The sequence below is a fragment of the Lutjanus erythropterus genome, chromosome 6 (genome assembly GCF_056507025.1).
Source record: "Lutjanus erythropterus isolate fLutEry1 chromosome 6, fLutEry1.hap2, whole genome shotgun sequence".
Classification (NCBI taxonomy): Eukaryota; Metazoa; Chordata; class Actinopteri; order Lutjaniformes; family Lutjanidae; genus Lutjanus; species Lutjanus erythropterus.
In genome coordinates this window covers 8568717-8585474 of record NC_139322.1, presented here as the reverse complement: position 1 = coordinate 8585474, position 16758 = coordinate 8568717, and the positions used below count along the sequence as shown (strand labels likewise).

The window sequence follows — 16758 nt, the reverse complement described above, 5'->3', positions numbered from 1 at the left end:
TTTTGAGGCCCTTTCCATCGTTGTGGGTTAACCACCCTGACAACCTCCTACCTGCAAGACCGTTAGACTGAGAATGCTTTTAATAGTGGCTGGTGCCGCTGCGGTCCCAGGCTGCGATGTCAGGCAGGTGCTAGCATTGGGTCACCTCACCCAGAAGTCCACAACATGTACACCAGCTTGCAAATCTCCTTATATTAATGTGTACAATAAAGTTAGGGAGGGAAAAAAAAACACAGTTCCGCAGTGTCAATAAGAAAATTAGCGTATGTCACTGGTTCTACAATTTGATATTCAAGTAGAATGCCGTGTATTTCCTTGGGGGAAATATGTATGTAAATATGTAGTGAACTGTTCCTTTAATCTTTCCTTTAACCTTTAATAAAGTTCTATATATTTGGTTATCTTTGTTTTCCTTTTTATTTTTTGTTTGTTTGTTTGTTTGGTGTGAAATTAAGCTTGCAAAGGCAGGAAGTTGCTCAAAATAACCTTTAATTGTGTAATGAAAATAGTATCATAAAGAGGAACGATAATTAATTAAATTAAATTAAATTAAAGTCTTCTTGTACTCATCAAACAAATTTCAGATGGCAGCAATATTTCACAATCAGTTCAAACTGACATCATTCTCTGATTTGGAAACCTCTTGTAAATAATGTTCATAAACAATCACTAACTATCTCTATTCTAATAGATGTCATTTTTATTTTGCAGTGGTGACTTGTTCTCCCCCACTTAAGGTTGACCATGGGTCTTTCAGTCCAGGCAAAGAATCCTACAATTACGGAAATGTTGTACAGTACAGTTGTCAGACAGGTTTTATACTCAGTGGATCAAAATCACTGTCATGTTCTGAGGATGGAACATTTAAACCTGTTCCTCCAACATGTATCAGTAAGTGTTTTAATATTTCCAGCCTTGCTCTGCATTTTCCCAATGTGATCTCAGCTGTGACTGATGCTTTCACTCAAAAAAAACTTTTAACAGGAAATAGCTGAAATACTAACCACCCTGACAATCTGCTACCTGCAAGAGCGTTCCCCCGAAAAACAACATGCCTTTAATAGTGCCTGCTGCTGGTGCAGTCCCAGGCTGCGATGTCAGGCAGGTGCTAGCATTGAGTCAGCTCACCCAGAAGTACACGACATGTACACCAGCTTGCAAGTTAGGGAGGGATATAAACACAATTCTGTAAAGTCAATAGTTCACCAAGAAAATAAGCATAAGTCACTGGTTCCACAGTTTGATATTTAAGTAGAATGCAGAGTATTTCCTTGTATGTGGCTAGCACCGCGCTGTACATCTCTGGGTACTCTTTCTGACCCCTAATTAAAATAACTGGAAGCGGCGTGTGTGAAAAGGCCTTTATACTAACACTAATCCTAACACTAACACTAACACTTATCCATGTGTCATCATATTCTTGCATACAATTAGCTTAAAGGGACAGTTTACCCTAAAATCAAAAATACATTTTTTTCCCGTATTGCTATTTATCCATCTATACTGTTTTAGTGTGAGTTGCCTTGTTTTGAGGATATTGTCCGTAGAGACGTCTGCCGTCTCTCAAGTATAATGGAACGAGATGGCACCAGTCCTGCGGTGGTCAAAGTGGCAAAAAGATACATTTGAACTTAGTAGCAGTGTCTTTTTCCAGAAATCACGACCCAGTTTCTCAAAATAATCCACAGATCCTGTTGTGAGCGGTTTCATGTTTGAACTGACGATATTCTCTGACAGTATTCTCTCTTGAGATACTGCATTCACAAATAAGAAATGAACACGAAGCCACAGTGACCTTTGACCTTTAACCACCAAAATTACATCCAAATATTCCTTTCAGGTTTCTGGGCAGAGGTCTTTACTTTACTGAGAGACCTCCTCTAGTTTATGTTATGAAATTACCGATTAAAAAATAGCAGCAATATTAATAGCAGCAATATTTTACAGCCGCTTTAAACTGGCAATATTCCCTGATTTCCTTCTTGTACATAATGTGTTAATAAAAATAAAATCAGTGACAATGTCCATTTTAACAATGCAGTGGCGACTTGTGCTCCGCCACCTATGGTTGAGCATGGGTCTTTCAGTCCAGACAAAAAATCCTATTATTAGATGATGGAATATTTATGCCCACTCCTCTAACATGTACCAGTAATTGTTTTAAGTTTTGCCAACTTTTCTCAACATTTTTTAAATGTAATCTCAGCTGTGACTGATGCTCTCACACACTCTGGAAAAGGCTATTTTAGACAATTGTATTAATTTCAATTTTAAATTTTCTTTTCTTGCAGTGGCTTCTTTCGAGTACCCCGAGATTGAAGAGGTTCTCTGGGACCCCTTATAGCTAAAAGGCTACAGACACATGCAAGTACAGACCTGGATATAATATGATAGGGGAGCATCTCCTGAAATGTCAAATAAATAGTCAGTGGTCACCTGTTGAATCATGCAGCATTCCACATATCTAGCTATCTTTGCTGTCCCATTTTTATTAGATTATTGATTTTTCCCTTTTGCCAGGTGATTAAATTAAGTTTTTCAACGGAAGTATTCATCTATTCACAAACCATGGTGTTAGCTGAGAAGTAATGCTAATGTTAGGTCTCACGGCAGCTAACGAGTAGTATGTCGTTTTAGCATGAAAAATGGCTTGATATCTCTCCATATTTTCACTATATTGTCTTTTCAGTCACTGATGATTGGGTAGCGGTAAAATGATAACAGTTTGTTAGTAATGATGTCAGTAACATTAGCTAGTCAATGGCTGAATGCTAACATTAGCTATTGTCTCACAGTAGCTAATGGGCTATCAAATATGTTGTTTTAGCTTGGAAAATGGCTTGATATCCCTCCATATTTTCACTATCCGTTGTCTTTTTAGTCACTGATCAGTTGGGTAGGGGTGAAATGACAACAATTTGTCAGTAATGATGTCAGTAATGTTACCCAAGAAGTGGCTGAATGCTAACATTAGCTGTTGTCTCACAGTAACTGATGGGCTATCAAATAATGTTGTTTTTATCTTGAAATATGGGTCAGTGTCCCTCCACATTTCCACTATCCATTGTCTTTTCAGTTACTGATCAATTCGGAAGCAATGAAGTGATAACAATTTGAAAGATTCAGGACACAACCTGGAACACAGCTAAGCAACATTTTAGCTTCCCAATCAAATTGTTTTACATTTTCAAAACTTGTAAGACAACTTTAAACCAATGTGTCCGCCCATGTTCAGATAACTCGCATTTATAAAGCAGCAGGAGAACTAACCAGCTTAAAATGATTTAAAGTGTACTGACTTCTAGTATGTTGGCTTCATTTTGATACGTTCATGTGTCGAGTTTCATGATTTGAGAAACAAGTCGATGGAGTGTGTGTAAATAAAGCTTATAAGCTTGTTTGTTTGAGTTTCTGTCTCAGTGAATGTAAACAAATTAAAGATACTGGAACTTTTATGATGAATGACGCAGGCCTACGAACTGTAAACCGAAGATTGCTTCTTCAGAATTTAAAGTCAGTGAGTCAGCAGTGATGTGTTTTATGGCATTGGATTATTTAGTCTAAATTGGTATAATAAAAAATCCAAAGGTTGACAGAGGACAATATTCTGTCAGGACCAAGGGCAGATTATTTCCTGTCACGACCGGTGGGGACGATAAACATGTCCCAGCTGGAGCTATGATGACAGGGTGGGTGTTTCAATAGTCAGTTCACACGTGGTGAGTGAATGGATACAAGCCGGGGTACCACCCTATGCTGCTCTTCCTGTCTGCCTTTTCTTCTGTCGCTAAGTTTCAGAGTGATAGAGACACAGAAAAGCTGTCAGTCTCCCGCCCAAGGGGAGGTAGAGAGACGCTGTACTGGTGTCAGAACAGTGCTGACTGAGATTACACCATGCATGGGAAAAAATGACAAAATAATGTTAGTGTATACTTCTCACTATCTGCCTGATGGTCTGAATGACTCACTATTTGTTGCTAGTCAATTGATTCATATATTAAATATTTTGGCATTAAAAAGAGGCCCGTGACTTTAGTAGGTAGTGGACCAAACCAATGTGAGGCATAATGAGGGGGAGCACACACTCTTTCAAAGCCTGAAAATGCATCGTTTTGCATCTATAATTAAGTGCAGGTGCTCTGTCCCAATACTGAATCTCACTAACTAACACTGACACTGACCAACAATGTGTAATGTGTAATGTTTTAATTTTTTTGATCAAAGGGAAAAGTCAGTAATTCCTGGATATTGGTAGGGACTAGAGGCTGACATTTTCAAGGGATTTCCATGAGATTCCCTCGGGATGGGGGTGAGAGTCAATCCTTGGACCTCCTGATCCCTGATTCAGTCCTCACATGACATTTGCAGGAACTGTCTGCCACTCTCAAACTATTTTAGCTGTTGGCTTTGTCTGATTTTTGATTTGAATTTGAATATGAATGCCAAAATAATTAAACTTTTCATTTCAAAAGTTTACACGCCCTACTTTATAAGTGCTGTACACAAGTGTTCGTGATAATTCAGGGTAAGGAAGGAAAGGAAAAAATGTTGAAAGAGGAACATTACAGAAAAAGACTGAGAATTTGTTACTCAGTAGGAAGTACATCACTTCCTCATATTGACTCTGCTGGGGCTGGGTCCATTACATCACACTCTATAAATGTCTTTTCTTGTTCCCTTTGAAATCATAATAAAATGTGAGCGCACATCAGAAGACATATTAGTTTTGGTCATCTTGGATGTTTACAGAGTCTTTCTGGAAAATTGAAGGAATGGCATTCACATCCACATTAGCTAAACCTGTTAGTCAACCTTGGGTTTTCTATAGGATGACTAGATCTAAAGCCCTGTAGGCCAGTGTTTCCCAAACTTTTTGTCCTGGGGACCCACTTTTAAAAAATGACAAACCATCATGACCCAAGTCGCAATAAGTCTTATCAATAAATTCTGGGAAGAGTTCATAGTTCATGTTGAGTGCATATCTGAAGTTAACTGTCTTGTCAATTTTTATTGCCATTTCTGCATCATCCCATATTATATTGATGCTTTATTGAAAATATATTTGTGTTAAAAGTCATTTTAAACATAAATGAGAAATAAATTCATTTAAGTTAACAGGCCATCTCATTGTCTTTATTTCCTATTATTAGGAAAACAACATAGGACATTTTTGCCTAAAGGAGACAAAATAACTACATTTAGGCAGAATTAACAGGCTCTTGTTTTGTCCTCTCATCATTAAAATATATACATTAAATGCTTTATAAATGGTGTACTGCAAATATGAATTTAAATTTGCAAAATTTCCTCTGTAGTCTTTTATTTATTAGGGAACCAAATAAAATCTCCTGTGACCCACCTGTGGATCTCGGTCCAGTCTTTGGGAATGACTGTTGGAGGCAGGCACTGTTAAACCAAACAGCTCTAGGGAAGGTCTAGTTAGTCAGTATAGCCCATGATTTCACAAACCATAATGGTAATATGGCCACATAAAGCATCAAAAAGGGCTTTTTTTTATGGGTTTGTTTTGAGACAGGTGGTACCACATTGGTCTTTTTGGCTTCAACAATAACGACTAAAATTGTTTTACTTATCAATTTATTAATTTATTTTCTAAATCAGATATCAGAGTTGACAAGTTTTTTGTTAACGTGCTATCCAAAATTGTGATCCCTGATTTTTTCGTGAATATTCAGATGTTTTATTAGGGTTGGGTATAGTTTGACTTCCAGGAATGCCATTGTGTCATTGTCTTAAAGGTAACCCCAGACCAGCAAAAAATCTCGCGAGAGTTGCCATTTTAACTAAAACTATGATCCTTTCCTAACCCTAACCAAGTATTTTTTTTTGCCGCTAAACCTAAGCTTATCTTAATCCCGGCGTTATCAAAATATAAAATATAATTATTTGTACAACGTGCTCAATAAATAAACAACTCGTCCATATCTCACGGAGTTTCGCAAATCTAGTATTCTCTTCTACGACCTAGAAATGCGTCACCGATTAAAGACCACGCCTTCTCTGTCAAGAAAGCTGGGGCGTCGGGAAGGAGCTTGATTTCACCATTGTGGTGTCAGCCATCGTCATACTGATTCTTCACTCACACGGGTAGGTTATGAATCAATCCGTTGCCTTATCAAACTGCGCTAGAACTAACTAACTAACTAACCGAAAACAAAACGTCGACAACGCTTCGACGTTTGTTGATGTTACGTTGCTAAAAGCTAACAGATAGCTAGCTAACCCCGGCCTTGCCTTACAGGTTCAATTGCGATTCCTTGAATTTGCTATTTGAGATGAACAAATTCAGACGCCAAATTGAACACTTTTTAATGTGTGTCTCCTACTCTGGTGAACTATCGGAAATTTCGGCATACATCATATTGCCAATAAAGTTCTCTTAAGCTTACGCCGTTAGCTATACCGTGAAGCGTTACTGTTCACGCTGTTTGTTTGCATCGAGGAAACCGGGGGACGGAAACATGCGACTTCTAGTTTTACGGACTGAAATTTTAATGCTATATTCGCATGTTTGTATTTTTCGTGGTTAAACGTAGGCCGAATTTACCAGTCCAAACAGTCGTTCTAGACAAACTGTGAAGTAGCTCTGTAAGATTAACCTAACCTAGATGCAAAGGCAGTGTAACGTTAGTTTGCTAATATTGGCAGATTTTGAATTGAGTTTGGTGTGGTATTTTCTAAAGAAGGCAATAAAAGACGAAGTTGGGCGTATTGTCGTGTTCAATATAACCAATGTACGTTTAAGACTATATAGTAACTCGTATGTCAGATATTTGGCGTTTTAACTTAAACTGAACTAACTAATACTGTTGTTTTCGTTCGTTATAACGTTAAGTGTGACATTAGTAAATCGCTGTTGGCTAACCCACTTGCCTGTATCCGTAGAGTCATTGCTAGAATCAACCATTCCAACCAGGTTAATACTTTAATTGTCTTAATTTCATCTGCGTCTGTCTTTGCCAGAAAGCTCATTTGATTCAGTCAGACTCGCCAGATCTCGCCATGGGTGTGCCGTACTTCCTATTACTGAACTGTCTTGGCCTTGCCATTACCGCTCAAGGTGAGTGGCAGTGCAGATAAGCTTGTGACGAATGTTTGATTATACACAAGCTAATGTTTAGCGTTATGTTAACTAACATCTTTATCTTTCTTTATAATAGCTCAAGATTGCTCCCGGCCTCCCATTGGACCCAACATGAGCTTAAGTGACAAAGACATTCTTTTAGAACAATTTCCAGACGGGACCACAGTTAGTTTTGTGTGTGATGTTGGCTACACGAGTGCAGGAGGGTCTAGAACCATTACATGTACTGGTGGCACATGGAGTACTTTGAGGATGAGATGTGAAAGTAAATATTAGCACTTTATATTCTTTATTCTCTCATTTGGAACCCTCTAGTAAATAATGTCTTACCAACATGTAAATGCTCTTTTAAATGAGTGACTGATAATATCTGGTGATCAGTCTGTTGAGTCATAGGTGTTTGATATATATCCAGCAATTTTTAAGGGAGGAATTTAATCCTTATAATCCAGTTGTTGTTTTTTCTTTCAGAGAAGAACTGTGGCCCTTTTGAGGAGATAGAAAATGGAGAGATTGATTACTCTGAAGGGACAGAGTTTGGTGCTAAAATTGTGATCACTTGCAACCCTGGGTTAGTAATAAACTGATAACACTGACAATTCATATTCAGAGAATTAATTTTTGAAATTTAATTGTTAGAGCCAGACAGATATATTGGTTGGTCAATATTGGCCGTATTAGCTCTATCATCTATAATGGTATTGACATTGATTTTAGCCCATATGAATACTTCTACAACTTTGTTTGTGACATGATGTGTGTGTGCATGAGTGTATAAAGAAACAGTAGGATTGAATAATTATTCTTTTGCCCCTTACTATTGGTTTGGGGCCCCAAAAATCCAGTATTTGTCTAGCTCTACTAATTGTGAATAGCTTATTTTAACTCTAAAACCCTAGTAGCCATTATGTTTCCCAGTTTAAAAAAAATCTTATTCCCATCAAAGTGTGTGTTCAGTGTTGTCATGTGAAATGCAAGGGTTAACATAGACCCTTCATGAAATTTGTGTGAAGACTAACTTATTTTCTTTTAAATTCCCTAATTAGTTACGCATTGGTTGGTAGAGGTGAAATCATCTGTCAAAACGATGGGTGGAATGGCAGGAAGCCCACTTGTGAAGGTTGGTAATATATGTGTATCAATGATTAAATACAAAACTCAGTCTCTATTTCTTTTCTAATAAATGTCATTTTTACAGTGGTGACTTGTGACCCGCCAGCTAACGTTGAACATGGGTCCTTCACTCCAGATGAACAATCCTACAACTACAGAGATGTTGTACAGTACAGCTGTCAGACAGGTTTTACACTCAATGGATCAAAGTCAATATCATGTTCTGATGATGGAACATTTCAGCCTGCTCCTCCAACATGTACCAGTAAGTGTTTTGGATTTTTTCCAACCTTTCTGAACATTTAATATAATCTCAGCTGTGACTGACGCTTTCACACACTCTGTAAAAGTTTATTTTGAGCAACTGCAGTAATTTCCATTTAAATTGTTCTTTTCTTGCAGGGGTTCAGTGTGAAGAGCCTGTGATTAAAAATGGTGAATGGGTCTCTGGTTCTCGACCTCCTTATGGACACAAGGCCACGGTGACATACAAGTGCAGTACTGGATTTAAAATAAATGGGTCGCCAACCATCGTATGCGATTTAAATAGTCAGTGGTCACCTAAACTTCCAACATGTGAAAGTAAGTCAAATGTCAACATTACTACTTGATTTTGTTTGTGAATGAAAGTCAGTCTGTTCAAACTTGATTTTGAGGCCCTTTCACATCCTTGTGGGTTAACCACCCTGACAATCTCCTGCCTGCAAGAGTGTTCCTGCGAAAAACAACATGCTCTTAATAGTGCTTGCTGCCCACGACATGTACACCAGCTTGCAAATCTCCATGTATTAATGTGTACAATAAAGTTAGGGAGGGATATAAACACAATTCTGTAAAGTCAATAGTTCACCAAGAAAATAAGCATAAGTCACTGGTTCCACAGTTTGATATTCAAGTAGAATGCAGAGTATTTCCTTGTATGTGGCTAGCACCGCCCCTCGTTAAAATGACTTGAAGCGGTGTGTTACCACATTGTGGTGTGAAAAGGCCTTTATACTAACACTAATCCTAACACTAACACTTATCCATGTGTCATCACTTTCTTGCATGTAGTCATCTTAATAGTTTACCCTAATTTAAAAATTACACATTTTCCCCTGGCCTGTAGTGCTATTTATCCATCTAAACTGTTTTAGTGTCAGTAGTTGTCCATGAAGACATCTGCCGTCCCTCAAGTATAATGGAACGAGATGGCACCAGTCCTGCGGTGGTCAAAGTGCCAAAAAGATACATTTGAATTTAGCAGCAGTGTCTTTTTTCCAGAAATCATGACCCAGTTTCTCAAAATAATCCACAGATCTTGTTGTGAGCGGTTTCATATAGGAATACTTTCTACATGAAACTGCAAAGTCTAAGGATGGTCTTGAGTAACCAGGTCATGACTTTTGGAAAGAGACAATGATTTTGATTTTAGTTCATTATATTAGAAAGAATCCAGGCATCTCTATGACTGATATTTTCAAAACTCTGCAGCTCACACCCAAAACAAAGCTAGGTCAATAAATGGCACTACAGACCAGGAGGGAAATATGTATTTTGACTTTCAAGTGAACTGTTCCTTTAATCACATAGATTTCTATGTATTTGGTTATCTTTGTTTTCCTTTTTAATGTTTTTTTTTGTTTGTTTGGTGTGAAATTAAGCTTGAAAAGGCAGGAAGTTGCAGTGGTACTGCTGTTTGCTCTATTTTTGGCCTTGCTCAAATTAACATTTAATCATGTAATGAAAATAGTACCATAAAATGGAAGGATAATTCATTAAAGTCTTCTTGTACTTATCAAACAAAATTCAAATGGCAGCAATATTTCACAATCAGTTCAAACTGACATTATTTTCTGATTTGGAAACCTCTTGTAAATAATATGTTCATAAACAATCAGTAACTATCTCCATTCTAATAGATGTCAATTTTATTTTGCAGTGGTGACTTGTTCTCCCCCACCTAAGGTTGAGCATGGGTCTTTCAGTCCAGGCAAAGAATCCTACAATTACACAAATGTTGTACAGTACAGTTGTCAGACAGGTTATAAACTCAGTGGATCAAAATCACTGTCATGTTCTGATGATGGAACATTTAAACCTGCTCCTCCAACATGCACTAGTAAGTGTTCTAATTTTTCTTTTAATTTTTTTTATCTTCATACAGTAATAGTTATATAAACAGCCTCACCGTCCTTCCTCGTGTTAATTTTCTTATTTGAAAGATTTTTATAAACAAAAACAACTGCCTCACATGAGACAACACAGGTTAAAAACAAAGACTCGAAAACCGTAAAACTAACATTCCGTCAAAATAGAAGCTTGAAGGTTTTAAATGAGAACAATAATTTTTAAGTAAATATGACCTAGGTTGGAATGACTTCTGAGGGCTGTACTATGAAGGAAGCTCAACACAGTCAGGCTTTCTTTGCATGAGCTGGCTCGACAAAACCTAAAACCCCTGTCAGAGGTAACGGGTATCACGACAGAGGTTATCAACTTGCTTTGCTAACTCAGGCTCTGTGCACAATCACATAAAAAGGGACGTTCAGTGTGTCATTTGATTATTCTTTTGCACAAAGTGGAGCAGTCGTGAACCGCACACTTAAATTGAGATTATTAGGATGGAGAGCTATAAAAATATTTAAAATATATTATGCCAAAAAGCAACACTGTTACTGCAAATGAGGCAAGAGAGAAAATGCTGGCAGAAAATTTTGAATAAGACCTAAACCACTGCGTTAACAGCTCATAATTTCTAACGTGATAACAGCATGTTTAACAATCGACAATATTTAAACATGATACTGTCGGTCTGATTCTGGCCCATAATGAAGGAGACGTGTAAATCACTTTAGTTTTTGGCCATATATATCAATAGAAAATTAATTTCACTGATAGAATATTATCCGTGATAAAGAGAATAGACTATTCTGCATCATTAAACTGAGGTTCCTGTGGCAACATGATATAAACAGTTTTAGCTGCTGTCATGTGTTTTGTTTGGTGGCATTACTAACATACAGCTCAGCAACTTTTGGACTCAATTTTTGGAAAGAGAAAGTGGTTTTGATGTTAGTTTCATTATATTAGAAAGAAGGCAGACATCTCTACAGCTGATTTTTTTTTTTAACTCTGCAGCTCACACATAAAAAACAAATTTAGGTGGATAAATAGCACAATAGGCCAGGGGGAAATATGTATTTTGACTGGAGTGAACTGTTCCTTTAATCACAGAGTTCTATATATTTGGTTATCTTTTGTTTCCTTTCTAGTTTTTTTTCTTTTTTCATTTTTGTTTGGTGTGAAATTAAGCTTGAAAAGGCAGGAAGTTGCAGTGGTACTGCTGTTTGCTCTATTTTTGGCCTTGCTCAAATTAACATTTAATCATGTAATGAAAATAGTACCATAAAATGGAAGGATAATTCATTAAAGTCTTCTTGTACTTACCAAACAAATTTCAAATGGCAGCAATATTTTACAATCAGTTCAAACTGACAGTATTCTCTGATTTGGAAACCTCCTGTAAATAATATGTTCATAAACAATCAGTAACTATCTCCATTCTAATAGATGTCATTTTTATTTTGCAGTGGTGACTTGTTCTCCCCCACCTAAGGTTGACCATGGGTCTTTCAGTCCAGGCAAAGAATCCTACAATTACGGAAATGCTGTAGAGTACAGTTGTCAGACAGGTTTTATACTCAGTGGACCAAAATCACTGTCATGTTCTGATGACGGAACATTTGAACCTGCTCCTCCAACATGCACTAGTAAGTGTTCTAATTTTTCTTTTAATTTTTTTTATCTTCATACAGTAATAGTTATATAAATAGCCTCACAGTCCTTCCCCGTGTTAATTTTCTTTTTATTTGAAAGATTTTTATAAACAAAAACAACTGCCTCACATGAGACAACACAGGTTAAAAACAAAGACTCGAAACCGTAAAACTAGCATTCCGTCAAAATAGAAGCTTGAAGGTTTTAAACGAGAACAATAAAAGTAAACATGACCTAGGTTGGAATGACTTCTGAGGGCTGTACTATGAAGGAAGCTCAACACTGCCAGGCTTTCTTTGCATGAGCTGGCTTGACAAAACCTAAAACCCCAGTCAGAGGTAACAGGTATCACAACAGAGGTTATCAACTTGCTCTGTGCACAATCACATAAAAAGGGACATTCAGTGCGTCATTTGATTATTCTTTTGCACAAAGTGGAGCAGTCATGAACCACACACTTCAGTTGAGATTCTTACAATGGAGAGCCATAAAATATTTAAAATATATTATGCCAAACAGCAACACTGTCACTGCAAATATGGCACGAGAGAAATGCTGGCAGAAAATTTTGAATAAGACTTAAACCGCTGTGTCTACAGCTCATCATTTTTAACATGGATAACAGCATGTTTAACAATCGATAATATTTAAACATGATACAGTCGGTCTGATTCTGGCCCATAATGAAGGAGACGTAAATCACTTTAGTTTTTGGCCATATATATCAATAGAAAATTAATTTCACTGATAGAATATTATCCGTGATAAAGAGAATAGACTATTCTGCATCATTAAAGTGAGGTTCCTGTGGCAACATGATATAAACATACAGATCAGCAACTTTTGGATTGTATTAGAAAGAAGGCAGACATCTCTACAGCTGATATTTTCAAAACTCTGCAGCTCACACACAAAACAAATCTAGGTGGATAAATAGCACAACAGACCTTTTTTTTTTGCTGTGTGAAACTGCTGTTTCCCCTATTTTTGGCCTTGCTCAAATTAGCCTTTAATTATTTTATGAAAATAGTTCCATAAAAAGGAAGGATAATTCACTAAATTAAGTTAAACAAGTCTTCTTGTACTCATCAAACAAATTTCAAATGGCAGCAATATTTCACAATCAGTTCAAACTGACAGTATTCTTTGATTTGGACACCTCTTGTAAATAATGGGTTAATAAACAGTCGGTAAGTATTTCCATCCTAATAGATGTCATTTTTATTTTGCAGTGGTGACTTGTGCTCCCCCACCTGAGATTGAGCATGGGTCTTTCAGTCCAGCCAAAAAGTCCTACAATTACACAAATGTTGTAGAGTACAGTTGTCAGACAGGTTTTAAACTCAGTGGATCAAAATCAGTATCATGTTCTGATGATGGAACATTTAAACCCGCTGCCCCAACATGTACTCGTAAGTGTTTTAATTTTTCCGGCCTCGCTCTATGTTTTCCCAATGTGATTTCGGCTGTGACTGATGCTTTCACACACTCTGCAAAAGTTTATTTTTAGCAATTGCAGTAATTTTCACTTAAAATGTTCTTTGCATGCGGACTTTCAATGTGAAGATCTAAAATGCTGCTTATTCACATAGTCCAATATCAGAAATTACAATTGCCTCAGGGGGCTTTATATCTGTACTGGATGCTACACCTTCTGTCCTTTAGACTCTTGATTGGGTAAGGAAAAACTCCTCAAAAACAAAAACAAACAAAAGAAAAAGCTGTAATAATACAGCTAATTTACAGGTATTTTGTTATGAAATGATTAAATAAACAAAATAATAATTTCATGGATACATCCTGAAATTTTAAATGTGAAAAGTCTTCTACCACACATCCCGAGTTTGATAAATAAATCTCAAAATATACATAAATATTGGCTTGGATATGAAGGAGAAGGTTTGTGGTATGGTATGCTGTATATTTTTATAGAGTAATAGTTATGTAAATTTAAAATATCTGCAATTAAAAATATATTGCGGCAAAAAGCAGCACTTGCTGCAAAAATAAGGCAATAGAGGAACGCTGGCAGAAAAATTTTGAATAAGACTTAAACAGCTACGTTAAGAGCTCGGTATTTCTAATGTGACAGCTGCACATTTGACAAGTAAAGGTATTTAAGTGTGATACTGTTGGTCTAATAATGAAGTATTGTGTAAATCACTGCAGTTTTTAACTATATCGATACAAAATTAAATTTACTGATTAAATATTAGTCGTGATGAGTAGGATGGACTTTTCTGCATCACCAGACTGAGGTTCCAGTGGCAACATGATGCATACAGTTTTAACTGCTGGAATACGTTTTGTTTGGCGGCATTACTAACATTTGTATATATACATCATCTGACCTTATCTGAGAATGTATATCTCTCATAAAGAACATCATCAAGAAAAGAATTAGTCAAAGGTCGTCACTTTTTAGCTGATTTTAATCAGACATGTTAACATATGTTGCTGCTGACCAGGTTATGAATTCGGCATCAGTTACCATGGTGATCTGTTCAAGTAAAAAGTGAGACACTTTTCTGACATTGTGAACCCAGACTTCACCTTCTTCACATACCTAGCTAACTGATTAATCTCACTTCATAAAGCACCCCTCCACTCTTTGTTTACAATTTAACTCCTCGTCCTCCTTTTTTTCTTGTTACTCTTTTCTTCTGAGGCCAGCTTTCAGGCGCCTTACCGCCACAAACTGTCACTTTCATGACATGTGAGAAAGTGGTAAGCTGTCTTGCTGCCCAAACACGACCTTGCGAGGCAGCTGGGTTCGTGAGATAATGCGAGAACAGCTCCCGTGGTTAAAACTGTATTGCCAAATCCCTCCAGGTGGACATATTTCTACTGTTGCACAGTGTTGTACTCTCATATTGCCCAACCCCAGTTTGACGTAGGCTTCAGTCTGTGAGTCATGGACTAATTACCTCACGATCCCTTTCAGATAAGACCGTTGTCTCAGTTGTTTTGTTAATGGGTAGAAGTTTTGAGAAAGGGACTAAGGACCTGGTCATTTCATAACAAATGTCTATATGCAAGTATGTATGTGCTTTGCATATAATATCGGAATAATCCAGTTAATTTAAATTGGCATACAACATTTAAATCTTCAACATAAAATGGCAGCATGAATCATTAATAGAAACTGCATGTTCATGGACATGGGAGATGCTGTAACAGTACAGATAATTACTTCCCTGTTTAAAAGACTGTGTTTGTGTGTACTTGCACGCACGCTTTGCATTTCAGTCTCTGCAACCTAAATATGAATACACAGCACAGGCCTAATCAAAGTGAAAAGTGTCTCCCTGATTCAGTAACACTGGGTTACACATTACTCAATTATGTTTTTGCAGGAATTCCAACCACACCCAAAGCTACCACCACCACCACCACCACAACCACCACCCCCCCAAGAACCAAACCGAAAGGTAGAGTCAAAGCTAATGATAAAGAACCATCTAAAGCTGACTCACCGCCAGATTGGGGGAGTGAGTCAGAAATCTTCTTGATGGAAGTCAATTTTTATTTGCCCCTGTACAATAATCGTCATGTTTAATCTTTATTTAAATAAGAACAAGGACACAGTCTCTCTCAGATGCAAAGCAACAAGCACTCTTGCATATAGAAAATGGTATGACATGACAAGGTCACTAGATTAACCAAAAGCTGACATTCCCATCTGATTGTTGTATTTCTTATCTTTTATCTTTTTTCAAATATATCAATATCATGATATAAAATGATGAAAACCCTGATGATGGATTTTATCCATATTACTCACTCCTCTAATCTGAAATAACTCCACAATTTTACTTTACCAGGAATTCTGTCTGTAACACTGATGTGATGATTCTGTTTATAATTAGGGCTGAGCAATATTAACATATTCGCAATTATATTAATTTTACATTGAAACATGAGTGTAAGCGGCAGCATTAAGTTGCTGTGAAATCACTGCTTGAAAAACAATTTTTTTTGTGCATTTTGGTTTCTCACACCAGAACACATGCTCGCTTTCTTTACTCAGTAAAGTTGGAGAAAAAAGGTGGCGACCTCTGAACACACATTGCTAACAAAACACAGATCAAACTACCAAACACGGCAGCGCTGATTGAATACTGATCAAGGATATATTACTGCATTGCCTAGTTCTCATTTCTCAACATATTTTAGCTGTAATAAGAGATCTATTTTGAAGGCCCTGTGCCCACCAAAGCATTTTTTTTTCTGAGGCCAAAAAACCCTGAAGTAATCAGCTGTCTGCTCGTTTGTTTCGCATCCAGTTAGAAAGTGGTGTGAGCTTTGACAGCTGTGCTGTTTGGTGTTGCTCTGGTTACAAGTTGTGTAGCCGATGAATTTTGAATGCTGATTAAATTTGAGCAGAACTGCGTGTGCGTTAAATGGTTTTAACGCATACCTGCCAGCATCAGAAAATAGTATTCACCCAGAGTATGGTATAAACAGCTTTAGGAATAAGTGTACGGTGGATTTTTGTTTTTTGCAGCAGTCACAGTCATAACACTCAAGCCACCAACGCACACTTTATGTCATCATAGTGTCCTACAACTTAACGTTTCCTCAAAACATTGCTCAGCCCTAGTTGATATGTCTGTGTAAGAAACAGTAGAGAGACTTGACTTTTAATGTTTTAATTGTGCCTGTTTCCAGAAGATGACGGTAAAGGCCCGCCTGGTAAGTCAGAGTATTCTCTTATGTTATATTAATTTGTTTTGATAAAGTAGCACATCAGCCATGTAGTTGGATCAAAACCACAGTTT

The 16758-nt window shown here is 37.1% G+C and overlaps 1 protein-coding gene across 1 annotated transcript; it reads left to right on the top strand.

Moving 5' to 3' along the window:
• The first annotated feature begins 5997 nt into the window (after positions 1 to 5997).
• On the top strand, positions 5998 to 15689 carry LOC146324813 (C4b-binding protein alpha chain-like). The gene is made up of 11 exons (XM_084720423.1): positions 5998 to 6108; positions 6985 to 7081; positions 7182 to 7370; positions 7577 to 7676; positions 8152 to 8225; positions 8304 to 8483; positions 8621 to 8800; positions 10140 to 10319; positions 11791 to 11970; positions 13210 to 13389; positions 15334 to 15689. The coding sequence occupies exons 2-11, from the start codon at positions 7024 to 7026 to the stop codon at positions 15534 to 15536; spliced, it is 1524 nt and encodes a 507-aa protein (XP_084576549.1). The 5' UTR covers positions 5998 to 6108; positions 6985 to 7023; the 3' UTR covers positions 15537 to 15689.
• Positions 15690 to 16758: the final 1069 nt, after the last annotated feature.

What these genes read in the sequence shown, in the direction of transcription:
- LOC146324813 (XM_084720423.1), top strand. Translation starts at nt 7,024, where the DNA reads ATGGGTGTGCCGTACTTCCTATTACTGAACTGTCTTGGCCTTGCCATT. An exon ending in GTGATCACTTGCAACCCTGG is followed by an intron (nt 7,677 to 8,151) that starts GTTAGTAATAAA and finishes TTCCCTAATTAG; the next exon opens with TTACGCATTGGTTGGTAGAG. An exon ending in CGCTGCCCCAACATGTACTC is followed by an intron (nt 13,390 to 15,333) that starts GTAAGTGTTTTA and finishes ATGTTTTTGCAG; the next exon opens with GAATTCCAACCACACCCAAA.